The sequence below is a fragment of the Megalops cyprinoides genome, chromosome 17 (assembly GCF_013368585.1).
Source record: "Megalops cyprinoides isolate fMegCyp1 chromosome 17, fMegCyp1.pri, whole genome shotgun sequence".
Taxonomy (NCBI): domain Eukaryota; kingdom Metazoa; phylum Chordata; class Actinopteri; order Elopiformes; family Megalopidae; genus Megalops; species Megalops cyprinoides.
In genome coordinates this window covers 5842348-5859200 of record NC_050599.1, presented here as the reverse complement: position 1 = coordinate 5859200, position 16853 = coordinate 5842348, and the positions used below count along the sequence as shown (strand labels likewise).

Genomic DNA, 16853 nt, shown 5'->3' with positions numbered 1-16853 from the left:
ACTTTATCATTGTAGGTACATATTTTTGCAGTTCTTTTTCTCACTTTTAGCTTCTGTCAAAAGAATCACTTCACAAAAGTCTCAGTTCTTTTGATCCGGAAAGGTAAAGAAAGAGGCTCACCAATTCTCAGAGAAGGTCAACAGATGTTGAAGGCGTGCAGGTGACTTCTTTTCACTTTGGCAGGATCTCTCCTTTTCCTTTTGGGTCTGAGTCACGGCACCAAGTTGTTGGAATTAGGTGAAATTCCTTCAGTATTAATGTTCTTGCAAGCTACCTATTAAAACTGTTAACACAAAGAACTTTAGTCTGGACCTCAGTTGAAGGAGAGAGAAAATAGTTGATGGTCTTCGATACAGCAAGGCTTCACAGGCGATAGTCGGCTCAGCAGAGTTTCAGATGTTACACTCACAAAGTCTTGCGCTCACAGTCTCACATCTTACACACTCCTCAACCCTCTCGTGGTCCCGTTCCTATCCCGTCTCCTCTTGAGGGCAACCTAAATAGTTAGAACTGTTTACGTAAGCCTTGTAGGATATCTGATTTTGCTCAGCCTTGCCGTGGTCTGGAGTCTGGAGCATAATTGGAAAAACATTGCTTTAAAGGGTGTCCTTGGATTGATAGTGAGCACACACTGACCTGACTCCTCTCTGTCACAAACAATGACAGGGGAGGCATGGGAGAGTAGTTTGTGGGGTTCAACTGAATGGTATGCACCTACATCACCCAGGACAGGCATAAAATATGAGAAGGTCATGCGCAGAGCCCAAGGTATGAGGTATTACGGTTGTGAACTTTCTCAGCACCCTTAAGTGGTTAAACATGAAGGGATTGAACTGAGAACAACTACGTGAGTGTATGAAATCGTGGGCCTCTCAGTTAGTTGGCCTGCACCACATACACACGATCACAGCATGCATGTGTGCATGATTAGTTCAATGTAGCAGCATCACATTGGTAACCTGGGTTGTGTCACATAACCTGATTGTGTGATCACCCTAAAAGCTACATAAACACAATTACCATTATACTGTAATCACTAAGTAATCACCATTATTCTTCAGGAGCAACCTTTCAGTTACGAGTCCTGCTCTTTACCACTACGCCACATTGCTGCCCAAGATCCCTTCTTTAACAAATGTTTGTCAAGGACAGCAAACACAGGCCAATATGTTGTCAAATCTGTGTTTTTCGAAGGGTGGGGAAACGACTGAGGACGACGAGCAGGCTCTGATCGCCTCCTACAAATACGTGGGGGCCACCACCAACATCCACCCGTACCTCTCCGCCATGGTCAACTACGCCCAGCCCGTCAAGTTCCAGAGCTTCGACGTAGCCGAAGGCAAGTGTCGTGAAGGGAGAGAGAGAGAGAGAGAGAGTGACCCACCCATCAGCCATGCAGACAGCAATGCAAAAACCCCCGATGCACGTCGGAGGACGGCCCTTAATCTGAGCGTCTCTTTAATTTTTGCTTTAGACACACTGTTACTGTGTAGACTGTGGAATGATTCACACGGAGGCAGTACAGCGCAGGAGAGTATGCTATAACTTCATCAGCATACAGAGCGCACCAGTATCTCCCCTAACAGACCCCACTCACCCTCTGAAGCCCTCTCTATATATGTGTATATATGTGTGTGTGTATATATTTCTCTCCCTCTTTGTCTCTCTCTCTCTCTGTATCACATGTCAGTCTTCATTTATTTCCATCTCTCTCTTGTATTTTTCTCCCCTTTTCTCTTTTTATCTCTCGGTGACTCATCCATTCTCTCTTTCGCTCCATCTTCTTCTGATTAGTCATCTCTCTTCACCCTTGTTTGTATTTACATATGTGCTTTATTTGTCCATCTTTTTCCCAGTTTGTCATCTGTCTCTGTCTAAGCACCAGTATACCGATATGTACAAATACATATGTACATATATAAACATGGGCACAAATGTACTGTCTATATCATATGTTTTATATGATATACACTGTAGCCTGTTAAGTCACCTATTGAAACTATGCTGGTGAAGGCCGTGTGTGGCTAGTTGACTGCACAGTCACAGTACCTCCTGCATGTCAGAAAGTAAAGGGGGTATGTTTTCAGTAGTTTCTTATTAGCATAATTGATTCTCTGCTTAACTGGGCCAGATTGCCAATACATGTTTATTTTTATCAAAGAAGGCCTTTAAGTAAGAGGAACAAATATGATCACATTTTTGTTATCTTTTTTTCTTCTTCTTAAGAGTAGTTTGTAATTGGTCCTGATTCTCTTATGCTGGGATGTATTCAAGAGGCACGACACACAACATTTGCAAATGAAAACTTTTGAAAGTAAGGAATCATTTGATTAAAAGCAAGAAAACAAGCAGGAACAAGTAAATTAAGTGCAGTATATGCTAGGCATGAGACGATACATTCAGCTCACGATAAAGTATGTTTTCAAAAATGTTGTTAACGAGAAAAAATTATTTCAATAATCTTATGATTATGATAAGAAAACAAAAATGGAATATGATTGAAGTTCTCTTTCCTTCCTTCTGTGCCAATATTCATCATGTACCATGGGTTTGAGTGCCATATGTTTTGTAATACGGATCCATAATTGACCTATTGACTCTATTTAGCTGGTGTGAATGAAGTAAGAGGAGAAACTGAAATTAACAAGGTGTATTGACTACGCCAAACAGCCCGTAAAAGTAGTACCTAGCATGCTACGCTAGTAGCAGTAACTTTCCGAACATTATTAAAATGATTCTGCTGGATTCACTAGAGAGCCAGTGAACAAGCTGGCTATTGAGATGTCTTTGTTGATTTCATAGACTATCAGTGTTACACGTTCTGATTTTGAAATCAGAAATTCAGTTCAATATCATTATATTTCGTCTCATGCTTAGCTTCTGACATTTAGCATTTACTGAGTCGTCATATCCGTTTATGTAATTTATGTCAGCCTTGGGCTCAATTTAGTTCTTGTGCTACCATGGGCTTGAAGTTGTGGCCATTGCTTTATGAATACAACCCATCCTTCAATGTAGTCTGTAGTGCACTTTACAAAACTGTGTTGTCTTACCGCCAGGATGCATTCTTGTTTCCAGCAATATGTGTTTGATGAAAGGGGTGACGTCTTTTATCATTTATACCACACAGAGACACAGTTCCCAGGTTAATCCAAACCGTATTACAATAAAGTGACCCCTGTATTGAGTCACATCTGCTAAACCCATCTTGAGGGAAAAATTCACTTTGTTGTCATACAGCAGTATTAATGTGGAAAGGTTTGTCATTGTCTGATAGAATAGTACTGTATCTGAAGATGGGTTTGTGGCATTGATTGCATCCAGGGGGTAGTAAGATCATTTAGGTGTCACACCAGTAATTTACATCTGCTCACACAGATACAGTTTACTTGCATCAACAGAAGCCGCAGTAAGAACTGTGAGGTGGTGTTTGCACTTGTGTACTTAAGTGTTCTACTGGAATCTCTTTGTGTCTGATTTGTTGTTTTTAGAGCGGAATATCCACCACAATATGTCATCCTTTAATGAGTCTGTGGGATTGGGGTACCTGAAGACCAACGCTATAGAGTTTGTAAAGTATCCTTTTTGATGAGTGATGCGCTAAAATGTACTGAAGACAACCAGTCGGGACATTTTCACATGTACATTTAGGATATTTTCATTTATTCTTTTATTTGGCAGAAGCTCTTAGCTGGACTGATTTAAAAAGCTGGTGATGATAATGATATATGATGCATTTGAATACATATAAAAGGAGCAAATACAACAAGAATAGAGGTACATTACTGCCAGAATTACACTAAATAGGCACCAAAATATAAACCATCGCAATAAAAACGTAGTGTCTAGCTGTTATGCTTAAGCAATGATCATCACAACATGGTAGAATAAAACAAAGAACATAACACTTAACTATAAAAAAAATTCCTCTCTCAAATGCACAGTGAGGGATAAAACAAGGTGCATTTCAGTGTTAGTGAAGCTTGAGGGCTACATGGCCCACAATACTGGTGTGAAGCTCAAGACTTTTTTTGTCGCTTGTTTTCTGGTAATATTGAACAACCGAAAGGACGCTCTCCCATTTGGATTAGCAAATGTGCTTTCGGGTTGTAAAACAAGGCCTTTCGCAGCCTTAGTGGTCCCTGTGGAAATGAGGGGGCACAAGCTGTTCCAGTCTAAAAATACCCCCCCCCCCCCCCCCCTCCGCCCCCCATCCCCCCAAAACCATGTGCAATCCTTCATTCTCTCCCTTTTCTTTTTCCTGAATGAGACGTGTAGCTATAACAAGCGGCAAATGAGTCGAATCTACCCCAAAGGAGGCAGAGTGGACTCCAGTAATTACATGCCTCAGATCTTCTGGAACGCCGGCTGCCAGATGGTGTCTCTGAACTTCCAGACCCCAGGTAACGCGGGCTGTGTGTCCGCACCATGTCATGCACCCCCGCCCACCCCCCCAATGTCCCCCTCAATCCCCTCTCCATCCCCATCACCCCCATGCCTCCAACCCCCCTCCCCCCCTATGGAGCCCCTTGCCTGCCAACAGATGCTGTCCCAATGCTGGGGGCACTCTAGCAGTAGCATATCCCCCCCCCCCCCCCCCCCCCCCCCACGCAGATCCGCCTCTGCAGATTCAGCAGGCATGAGAGCCGAGGGGAGGCGTGGGGGCTGACAGCGGAGCGGCCGGGCAGCGCTGATATGCCGTCCTGGCGGGGGTGGAGGGGGGAAGGGGGGTTCCTCAACCCTGAGATTTGTCCGCCAGCACTGCTCCTCATTCAGGACGACCAGGCACTTGAGAAATAAAGATGGATACAGAAGTGACTGATGCCTCTTTTGAGTGATGCCTTTTACACTGTAGAGCTGGAGAAATATTGGCTTGCTTAGGTGCTTAGGTTCAGATCCAGGTGGTATTCCCTTATCTTTTTTTGGTCATCCACAGCCATGTCAGCTCAGCGTTACTTGTGCTGGCCTACTTACAAGTGAGCTGTGGGCGGAGTCAGAAGGCTGCGTATGTACACCCGTTCCACCAGCACAGCACTTAGAGCTGACAAGGTGGACACAACAGCAAAAAACAGGGTTGCTGGTGAAGTCAAACAACCAGATGAGGTTAGATAATGATGAGTCTAATGCTTTTTTGAGGAAGGTCTTGGAATGCATTTCGAGTCCAGGTAGTTATGTCGACCTGTGCAGGCCCCAGCATTTAGTGTGATGTCCTGCTACAGCCGTGGTTGTGACATAATGCAGTGGTAAAGCAATGGTGCTGTACTGGGGTCAGCTAGCTTTGGCACCATCTCAGGAGGGACTAGTTCCAGCTTTACAGGGGAAAATGGGTATAGTGGTTCCAGCTATACAGTGGAAAGGCATCATCTAATGCAGGACCAAAACAAATACATGCTGTTTCAAATTGAGCTTGTGGTAGGACCATGCTGATCCAGTTAAATCTGAACATGCACTACCACCCAGAGCCGATTCCTTTCAGTTTCAGCATGTGCTGCGCTAAGCTTATCCAGCTCTGTTTTGAACATGTGTTGCCGATGTGGTTCAGTGGCTCCGGTGAATGCGCAACAATTTAACGGCGCATCAAACAATGATGATGACAGCGTTAGTAATAACGCCCAACATTGAATGGCTGTGTAAAATTCCAGTGTTAATTTTTTAAAAAATACATATCCCGTCCTCTGTTATTTCAGATTTGGCCATGCAGCTGAACCAGGGAAAGTTTGAGTATAACGGGTCCTGTGGGTGAGTGATGGCCTCTCTGACATTATCTCTCCGTATAGGAGCACCGCACCTCCTCGCTCATAAATTAACTGTGTCATATTCTATTAAGGAGCGCCAGAGGCCCCTGATAACTGCTGGGCGCATTAAAGAAAATGGGAGAGCACAAAAGACTGTCTCATTGCTTGGGAATGTGACACAAATCTCGGCAATGGGCACTGCGTTTCCAATAGTGCCCCGGGCATGCGTTTAATTCAGGACCAAAAAGCCATGTGTGTCACAGTGCTCTCCTTATATGCAGGATTACAGTGTATTAACGCACTTAACTGAATCATGGGAAATATTTCCTTACATGGTATGTCATTCATGTCATCAGTGCTTTGTGATGAACACTGCAGTGTAGTGTAGAGTGCTGCACGTATTTCAGGGGAGGAGAGAACAACTCACCTCTCCATTGCTGTTAACAGTTAGGGTGAAAATTCAGTTAAATCAAATTAAGTTAATCTACTCATTGATCAACACTGTACATTTCGTAGTAACAGACATAGAACTTGGTTTTGGTATAATTCTACCGTACCTGTTTCTGAATCTGTAATTATGTTGAGTGGCATTGTTAGGGAAGTAGTAAACCTACATTATATATAACTATAGTGGCATTTTGTTTGAGAGAGTGTTACATATTCATGAAACTCCAAGAGCACATCTCTGATGTGTCAGTGCCAATGCTTGCTTGGCAGAAGCACCCGGAGAGTAGCAGCTGTTGATGGGTTCTGTCTCTCTCTCTCTGCTCAGGTACTTGCTGAAGCCGGACTTCATGCGTCGCTCTGACAGGATGTTCGATCCTTTCTCAGAAACGCCCGTAGATGGTGTAATTGCAGCTACCTGCAGCGTTCAGGTGAGTCCTCTCTCCTGTGAATTTAGTTTAAAAATGTGCAAGAGGGATATATCGGTATTGTTCAGTAAATATTGACTTTACAAGCAAAGATTCTGCAGGGGAATCCCTACACAGTTGACCACACCTAGTCAAACTGGTCCTGTCCACAAGTATAAAAATCCCACTTCCACCTCCTGTCCATATCAGCTGTGCACAGCATTCCTCCTCCAACCCATCTCCCCCTTTTCTTTTCCGTTTATGACGTCCGCACGTCAACGTCAACGACCTCGGCCCACGGCCAAGTGCTGTCCCTTCAATTTCCAGGCCAAATAAAGTGCCGCTGTAACCTCATCAAACACAACATTGATTGATTGTATGGAAATTCATATTGAGTGAATTATAGTTAATTAAGCAAGGTGACAACAAGAAGCATCACAACATCCTAAAGGCTTGTATGATACATGAGTATGCTTTGATGCTCACTGCTAGTGTAGGACTGCAGATTGCGTCTGCACAATTATAACGTGCTTGTTTGTTTCCCACATGAAAGGTGTTTTCAGGTCAGTTCTTGTCGGATAAGAAGATTGGCACGTACGTGGAGGTGGATATGTACGGCCTGCCCACTGACACCATCCGCAAAGAGTTCCGCACGCGAATGGTGATGAACAACGGGCTGAACCCGGCCTACAACGAGGAGCCGTTTGTGTTCAGGAAGGTCAGTCGATGTACTGTCACATGAGCCAGTCTTACACAGAGGCCCTATGCCAAGCGCATGTTTGCCATATGTTATGCTATACATTTTCACTTGCAGTTGTCTATCCACAGTGAGGTGGGCATTTAATTAGATCATTTCTGAGAGATTACAAATTTTTCTGTCATGGGCTTTCATCTGCCTAGTCTGCACTGTCTGCCTCACATGTCAGTATGTGGAGAGTGACAGAGAAGATGCTCGCCAGCACATCAGGTGAAATGGGGCAGTTATGGTATGAGGAGATATAGCTGAATCCAGGGCAGTAGTCACGTTTAGAAAATTATAGTTTTTGCTCATAGTTTATTATATTCATCTTTATCTGTACAGATATATATGCATCTTTTTACTTGTGTTGTCTTTGTTTTTCTGTGTTATGCCAGTAAACTCAATGTTGAGTTGGAAGTTTTGCATGGTTGCCATTCACCTTGATGCTGAGCTCTTGTCGTGGAATCTCACCTTCTAGAAAGAAACTTCAATGATGAAACGGTCAGAGTGCAGTGAGACAATTCCGTGTTTATTCTGAAAGCTCTCAGGGGAAAAATCATCCAACAACTCACACAGAGAAGTCAGAGCAATTCCAACTTTCTGTAGTGTACATCACAATTTTTACACGGCGATAAGGTGTGCAACTCTCAAATAGGCATATACGTCATTTCAAGGAGTATCCAGACAGAAAAGTTATAACTGTGTTTTGAAATATGCTGTGGTTAGCAGTTAATTAAAAATGGAAAAACTCCCTAAAAAACATTCTTTTAAACTTGAGCCAGGTGAAACCACATCTATTGCTGAACGGGCATGGCCTGTGTGTTTCCTTAGACCCACACAGGACAGAAACCAGTCAAGGCTGTGAGGCAGATAATCTGCTCCGCTCGGGAAAGATACGACACCCTTAACATTTCAGGAGAGTAGACAGAGGGCTTTGTGAAGAACAACATCTCTGTGTGTAAGTTTTATACATGCAGGTAGAAACAAAGAGTACCAAATGATCACACAGAATGCACTCAGCTCTCACACTCTCCAAGGATAACTTTCCCTTATCCCCAAATTACTGCCAATGCTGTCTAGATTTGAGCTAAATTAGGAACATAGCTCACATGGTCAGCGTGGTACTACTGTTTTCCTATTAATAATTGTCAGTTCTCACCTCATAACATTCTGCATTGCATTGCATTTCTGTTGTGCCACTGCAAGGTGCTCTGTGGCTGTGCCTTTTTTGTACACACTATGTTTAGTACATTCTGATTGCTTGATTGAACTGAAATGGAGTGGACTGGGCTTAAAAGATGGCGTCAGCAATATCGAGCAAATAGAAGGTTGCGGGTTCAAGTCCCAGCAGGGTTTTGCTGTCCTACGCCTGCTTGCTATAATTAGCCGTAAAGTGCATAAAGCAGGGTAGTTTGCCAGACTGTTCTGTCAGCAACTGGAGCTCTTGACTCCCATTGTTCAATTCCTCACTCTCAGCATTTGAGTGTTTACACACCCCCGCTATAACAGTGAGAGAGAGGAGGGGAGGGGCGAGAGGCATTTACATACCTCCAGCGTCAGAGAGGGGGAGTGGGAGAGTTAGGCAGGTATTAGTGTTTATCTTTTTTCCCTAATTATGCTGTCCTCTTTTGTTCTGAAATGGGGAGGGGAGGGAGAGTTTGTCTTTATGTTCCTGCATATAAAATGCTTTTGCAGCTTTGGGTGACCCCAGTCATGCTCATGAAACCCACTCAAATCCTTTGACTGCTATAAATAACCAAGACCAGGTAGACGCAGGAAGCTGCGGTTAAATTTGAACTTGATACTGGAAAAGAACAGTGAGTTAGTTGGGGCTGAAACTTAAATTCAGCATCAAACAATACTTTCAAACTGGCAACAATGTTAAAGCAGTCCGGGGCCCCTGTTCTTCCTGTACATATCACTGCCATTAAATTCCTGCTCCATACAGATCATCTGGTTTACTTGGCCCCATAAATCAGTTGTGACTGGTGAAGAATAGTGGTGATTATTTAGTGATCATTATATCAATAGACTGATTAGTTTGGTAGAATTAGTATGCACAGTGTATAATGTGACTGTGTCTGTGTAGTTTTTAGGCTGATCACAGAGTTGTGACCTGTGGCCTACATTCCAAGAGATGCTGCTATGTTGAAATAATCATGCACACAGGCAAACTGAAAGTGTGTACGTGGCACAAGGCCGTCCCAACGGAGAGGCCTATGATTTCGAGCACTCGTATAGCTGTAGTTCAGTACTAGGTCAGTCACTTCATATTTAACCATTTGGGATTATCAGATATATCGATGCATATATCACAACCAAAATACCTCAGTTCTTTGAAGCTTTTTGTTTTTGTTTTTTTCTTGGGTGATATAGGGGCTCTCTACCTGGCTGACCTTTCTCCCACTCTGCCTCCCTTGTCAATGTTTGTGACAAAGAGGAGTTGGGTCAGTGTGTACTCCTTTATCAATCCAGGATACCTTTTGAAGCAATGTTTTTCCAATTAGGCGCCAGACTCTAGGCGATGCAAGGCCAGTTATAATTAAATATTCTGGACAGCTTAGTGATGGTATAAGATGTTCTTTGTGCAGCAGAGTTCCAGTGCGAGTGCGTGTGCGTGTGCGAGTGTGAGAGTCACCCACCTGCAGCAGAGACAGACTGGATCGTGAGAAGTTGATGAGTGTGTAAGGCGTAAGACTCTAAGTGAGACTTAGTGCGTGTAACATCTGAGCCGACCATCGCGTGTGAAGCCTTGCTGTATTGAAGACCATCAATAAACCTGTTTCTACCTCTCCTTCAACCACGGTCCAGACTGAAGTTCTTTGTGTAACGGTTTATTAGTTAGCCGGCGAGTGCATCAGTTTCACCGAAAGCCAACGCTGGCTTTGATGTAGCAGTACTGTCAGAAATGGGCATGGACAGTTTTGACTAGTAATGCGGGTTTTAGGCAAACAGCTACATGCTTTACTGAAGGCAGCACAGCACTGAAGCAGTGGGTCTACTCATCAGTGCACCAGGGAGCCTCAGCTTGTCCGTAAATACAGTAAATCAAAAGGCATGGAGGGCTTTGCATACCATAAAAATGTACACTGCAAAACAGAAGTACTAATAAAAATCTGTTGGACAGAGAGAGAGAGAGAGAGAGAGAGAGAGAGAGCTGAAAGAAAAGAAAAGGGGAAAGAGAGAAGGAGAAGCAGAGAGAGAGAGGGAGAGGAGGGAGACTGAATGGGTGACGACAGAGAGAGAGAGAGAGAGAGAGAGAGAGAGGAGAGGCGTTCGGGTCGTGCTGAGTGCAGCAGATTCCAGCCCCACTCAGCTGTGTCTCCAGTGCAGGTGATAAATCACGCCAGCAGTCACTGGCCTTCATGCCGCAGCGCCGGTGAAACCGGTGCTGCCATCCCGTATCTCCTCTCTGAAAAGGGCCACTTCCTCCCCCCTTTCTCCCTCCCTCTCTCCCTCTCTCTGTCTACTTTCTCGCTCCTTCTCTTTCTCTCTCTCTCTCCCTCCATCCCTCTCTCTGTTTCTCTGTCTACTTTCTCTCTCCTTCTCTTTCTCTCTTTTCCCCCTCCATCCCTCTCTCTCAGTTTCTCTGTCTACTTACGTTCTCCCTCTCTCCCTCCCTCTCGCTCAATCTCTCTACTTACTCTCTCTCTCTCTGTCTTCACCCACTCAGTCTCCCTCTCTCTCTCTCTTTCTCTCTCTCTCTCTCTCTCTCTCTCCCTCTCTCTCCCCCCCGCCACTCTCGCACTCTCATTAATCTTTCCTTCTCTCCTGGCTTATCTTCAAACACATCCTCAGCCGGCATCCCGGTGACCGCATTTACTGTATGTCCCCTTGTTCCTCAGAGCAGTAATCTGTCGTACGTGCGCCGTGCTCTGTTCTCGATCCCATAGATGCTGCGTATCCAAGGTAACTGCCGTTTCAGTAGTCACGGCCCGGAGTCGCCTGACAATAGAAGAGTGTTTTTAGATCCCCTCCCCTTGCTTATTGTGTGAGAGGCAGCGTTGTGGGATAGCCGTGGCAGTGACACCAAGACCATTATCATTATGAGACAATAGAAGTGTCTATTAGAGGAGCACAGCTTTAGCAAACTGCATGCTATAATGCAGCATTACATTATATTACAATTCTGCAGTGGATGTAGACTGCTATAGAAAGAGGTAATTTTATGGGGCATCCAGCGTTGTTTTGTGAAATGCCTGCAAATACTTGCCCTGGCTGTAATGCCTTAGCAACCTGCCATCTTCAGGCAGATTCACAGTGTGAGGTAGACGCATTAAGGCTCAGGGTAGGGGTGATTGGCAGGAATCTAGTCTAACAGTTGACAAGCAGCCGCAATGCTAAATTAACCATGCTTTTTTTCTGCTGCTGCACCTTCTGTCGCTCAGAGAACAGGCACAGAGGATTTATACTGTTTTCTTGGGACAGGTAGCTCACTGTTAAAATGTGAAACTGTAAAATAGAAGTATTTATACTGTACCCCCCCCACTCATACAAACACCTGTGGTTCCAGGTGATCCTTCCTGACCTGGCAGTGCTCAGGATCGCTGTGTACGACGACAACAACAAGCTGATTGGTCAGCGGATCCTCCCTCTGGACGGCCTGCAGGCAGGGTACAGACACATCTCCCTGCGGAACGAGGGAAACAAGCCTCTCTCCCTGCCCACCGTCTTCTGCAACATCGTGCTGAAAACCTACGTGCCGGACGGATTCGGAGGTGAGGGAGGTTCACAGCACGGGTAGCAGTGAACACTGTCAAGAACGAGTCTGAGCAAGAGCGTTGTTTGTGGAAGCAGCCACACCTTTCATTTTACCGTTGCACGGTAATCCTCCAAGAGTTTGTTTATGTGTTCAGTTCGGCGGTGTACAAGCTGTTGTCACGGAGACAGCAACGTGACCAGTAATGTACCACCGGAGCTCATTGTAAAAAGAGCAAGGCTCCATTTTACACTCCCTTATTCCCCGTTCTCCTTCATGCCTGAACTGAATTCATGAGGCACAGGGTCACACCACTTGGCTGGACACGTGTATTTCATGTCAGAATACTAAATAATAATATGTGAAGATAAGTGCTTGTCCAGTGGTGTCACCCCACATTGAGCCCATCTGCAGCATCACCGATGCTGGGGCCCTTATCATTGTATGAAACACATGGGGCAGCATCAGTGCAGTGACATTTTTGTCTTTTGTTCATCACCTAATTAAAAACAAAGGAGATGTGGCAAGTGTGTTTTCTCAGTACTGTTTAGTTTATTGTTTTTTTGCTTGTTGTTTTTTGATGGGCCGGATGACATTTTGCAATACTACAGTGCTGAGGCTCATCCGCTCACACACAGACAGCAGAAATTTCACTGGAAGATGAATTTATCTGTTCAAACATGAACGTGGATTTTATCGAATGGGAGGATAGAATGGAGGGTGAATGATAATGTAATCTCATTTTTTTTTTTCCAGGGTTTTTCCTGCCTTTTCACTATTATTTTTATCTCACCCATATAAAATGCAGACAGAACTGGTTTTGGTAAATGAATAGTGGAAGATGATGATGGTTAATGACACCATAATGATGCTCTCCGTAAGACGCGCAAGACCCCAGAACATTTCAGCTCTCATCACTGACACCTCTAAGGCAGAACACTCTAGAAACATCACACGAGGGGGTCATGCAACATTAAGTCCAGAGGTTTCAAAGTGTCATTATGGACATCTTATAGATCATAAATTTCTCCGATTCATAAATGCATCCAAAATGCTTTTGTTTCTGTCTCACCCAAGGGGGTGCAGTTAGCTGCTTCAGCTCTCATGAATATTTCATCGCTTACTTTACCCGCGGTAGGCAGAGAGTCACCTGGTGAAGAGTCTTGTTGATTTTCTTGGTGCCTCCATTCATCTTCTGCTTTATCTACATCTCCGGTGTCCGCGATTGCAACGTCAGCGCATCTGTTTGTATCACACACCGTAATTAAGCACGTTTCCGAAATCTCATTCTAGCCATCGTGGATGCGCTGTCTGATCCAAAGAAGTTTCTGTCCATCACTGAAAAGAGGGCGGACCAGATGAGGGCCATGGGGATTGAAACAGTACGTATCTTCCTTTCTGATCTAATGTGCACCTCTTGATGTTACTCTCTGTCAACACCTCCAGCTGATTGGATGAGCTGTTCATTTTAAGCCACATTCTCAGAAAAGTTGTTAACTCACATCTTCCTGGTTGAATAGCTTGTCCTGAAAGAGCAGGGCATCGTATTTTATGTGGTTGTATGTGTCAGGCTGAAACTGGATTTTTGTTCCACATTGTAATTGTTTTACCTTAAACATGACGATGCATTTTGTTGAGTCAGACCTGAAAAACAGCATTATTCCGTTCCCCAAATGGGCTGCTTTATTAATATCATCTCATATTAGAGCAATATAGCAATACATCTTACCGGTGTGTCAGTAGAATGTAATGTATGTTATATTAATATTATTAAATAACAGTAACTGTACAATATTGTGTCAATATGTGTGTTTTGTTCTTGATGTACAAAAATATCAAGTGATATTTGGTGTGGCACCTTGGAGTGAAGCTCAGAAATTGTTTATTCAAGTCTTTTTTTATGTTTTTTTTTGGAATATCACATATTGAAAATCTGATGCTTCTCCTTACACACTGTTCTGGCACAGCAGACTGAAGCTGAATTTGCCTTCATGATTTGTGATCTCATTCCCATTCTCGTGTGAATACTAACTCTGACTCGACAAATATACCTGTCTCCCACCCGCACCTGTGTAGAGTGACATCGCAGACGTGCCAAATGACAGCTCAAAGAACGACAAGAAAGGAAAGGTGAACCAGGTGAAGGCAAGCGTAACGCCCCAGACCAGCTCAGAACTGGGACAGACGTCCATGTCTGGACAGACCAACGCCACGGAAACCAAGAAAGGTGGGTCCAGTAACGGCTTTTCACTGATCACGACATCATTTGCCACGCTGTTCAGCATACCATTTACTGTGCTGTGCACCAAGCTGTTTAAGCATCTGTATACCACACTGTGTACTACCGTATTTAGGAAGTCAAGCTCTTACAGCCCTGATTAAATGTGCATCAGAGAGTCCCATGGTTGCTGTATATACTAGTGTTCCCTGGTTAATGTTGGTGTTGCAGCTGGTCCTGTGGTTGCCATGTACTGTACACTGTATGAAATACAGTGAGTTCCATATTACTATAGTTTCAGATTTCAGCAAAACAACTGTAGCAGGCTTTAATGAAGTTATCTTAAAACAGAAATGGGTAGTGGGAGACCTGTAGACTCAGCGAAATGCTTTTTTTTGTCCACCTGTACGACTGGCTTCTGATTATTTTTAAAACGGGGAATTAAACTCGGTACATGAAAAGATCGGTTTACCTGTGCTTGCTGGATTTAAAGGTGTCAGGAATCGTAAATGGACGTTGGTGTTTTTCCTCTTTCAGATACGGCAGCTCTGGTGCCTCAGGTCAGCATGGAGGATTTGAAACAGATGAAGGTAACGGTCTGGCTTTGCGTGAACGGCAGTCTGCGCGATCCAGTGCGCTGCTCCGTGTGCTTCTGCAGTCAGGGCTCACTCGGGCCGATTCACAAAAACCGCACGTTCCACAGAGATCCACTTTACAACCATCCGCATTGCTGACATTTATCCCTGTTATCAAATCTAAATCAAATCCTGTTATCAGATTCTGCCATCAGACAGCAAGAATATTCCCTCTGAAACCTTTTAAAGAATTGTAACACTGCTCTGTCAGGCGGAATTGTCACCTTTTTACAATAAAATACTTTATGTTTAGTTCTGAAGTTCTCTCTGTTGTTAAACAGTAACTGGCTATTATGAAATGGCAATAACTATCATGAACTGTGAACTTTTTTAGTTGCACTTGAATGACCTGGTAAATATTTTTGGTCATAGTCTGTGAAAAGCACGAGACACAACAGTTTACCATTTTTCAGTTTCCTTACCTGAGCTAGTAGCTTGCATGAAATGACCTGCCTCATAATATTTAGCAGATTAGAGATGAGAAAAGTGAAAACCAAATCTAAAACTGAAAGAGTTGCAGGAATCTTGGTAGCTAATTAAACAAAGTGACGATGACTTGGCTGATGATGCATTGACATTAAACAGTGGAAAACTGTTCTGACTCATCCCCACAGTCTCAGAAAAAGGAGAGATCAAACCTTCATTCAGTTCCTCACTTTCAGCACAGCAGTCGGTTCTTAATCATGGACTGTCCACATTTACAGATTGTTCCTGTTGAGCTCAGTGGATTAGCCAGATGTCTGACTCACCCACAATATTTACTGTGCCTAGACTATAAATTAGCTGAGATGTTTAATTGACAACCTTTCCTACTGTTTGAGGAGCATTAAATCTAATTGCAATGCAGTTTGTCTTTAATTTAAACATAAACTTAACCAGTGGTACGGTCTTTCTTTCCTTTCACACATATCGGGCACATTCGTGAGTTCAGTCTCTGAACTTGTGTAAATGCAGAAATGTAGCACTTCTTTTCCATGTTGTTAGTCAAAAGAGAGAGTGGTTCAACCCTGCCTCTTAGATCATTCCACACGCATACAGAGCATCTTTTTTTGAAGAGATGAGTGAATCATTTTAGTGCTTATTGTCATAATTATTACTGATTTTTTTTATTCATGTATTTTTTCCCCCAGACATACATTAAACTCATAAAGAAACAGCAGAAAGAACTTAATGCTTTAAAGAAAAAACATGCAAAGGTAAGAGATATTTTTTGACTTTATTGTTTTAATCGTTTTTTCCTAAGCAAACCTAACATGATGAACTCGTATACTTCTGAACTATGAAATACATTTATTTAATTGCATTAGTTAAATGTTAAGATGTTAAATATATTACCTGAAGTTAGTTTGGAAGTGTGTGAGTTATAGTTAGTTAAATATGTCTAATACTGCTGCTAATTGTAGTTCAGCAGATATGTGATATATTTTATTAACTGGGAAGCTATTAGTCATAATTAATTATATCCTTCAGATGAAAGAAACCTAATTAATTTAATTGTGGCTAACCCCTGATAAGGAAGTCCTCGGGTTTCACTTTTGTGCAACAGTCATTAAATTTGAACAAGTCTGCCAAACTTTATCAAACAGGAGCTGGAATTTAGCCCAAACACATTTAAAATAGTGCACCATCTGTATTTTTCCCACAAATTATGGAGATACCCATTATTGTCTTTTTTGAGAACTGTAGAAGCGTGATCCCGTTTGGCTAGTTGTTAGAGCTGTTTGATATATTGTACCTGATATTCATCCAAGTGGAAAGACTGGCAGGGAAATTTTTTTGGAGGCATACACATTTTTAGACTAGTGCATCGCTTAAACTCTCCCTCTATATGCATCTTTGTTAGTATCATGTTGGACACATTGCAATATGCAGTATAAATGAGAAGTAGAAAATTTTCCAAGAGTTATTAGGATCCATGCAGGTGTGCATAATGTCAGAACAGTTGTACACTTTGTTCTGTCAGGCAAGGGCGGAT

General features: G+C 43.2%; 1 protein-coding gene across 4 annotated transcripts in view; it reads left to right on the top strand.

The window, feature by feature from the left end:
• Nucleotides 1–16853, top strand: part of LOC118791910 (1-phosphatidylinositol 4,5-bisphosphate phosphodiesterase beta-4-like) — a 90781-nt gene that overhangs the window by 65669 nt on the left and 8259 nt on the right. For all 4 annotated transcript variants that reach the window (XM_036549424.1, XM_036549426.1, XM_036549423.1 and 1 more), the window contains exons 22-32: nucleotides 1196–1340; nucleotides 3493–3577; nucleotides 4280–4404; nucleotides 5689–5740; nucleotides 6509–6611; nucleotides 7141–7305; nucleotides 11840–12044; nucleotides 13319–13407; nucleotides 14102–14252; nucleotides 14781–14833; nucleotides 16009–16074. In XM_036549424.1, coding sequence (XP_036405317.1) covers nucleotides 1196–1340; nucleotides 3493–3577; nucleotides 4280–4404; nucleotides 5689–5740; nucleotides 6509–6611; nucleotides 7141–7305; nucleotides 11840–12044; nucleotides 13319–13407; nucleotides 14102–14252; nucleotides 14781–14833; nucleotides 16009–16074 — 1239 coding nt within the window. The remainder of the gene's footprint in view (nucleotides 1–1195; nucleotides 1341–3492; nucleotides 3578–4279; nucleotides 4405–5688; nucleotides 5741–6508; nucleotides 6612–7140; nucleotides 7306–11839; nucleotides 12045–13318; nucleotides 13408–14101; nucleotides 14253–14780; nucleotides 14834–16008; nucleotides 16075–16853) is intronic.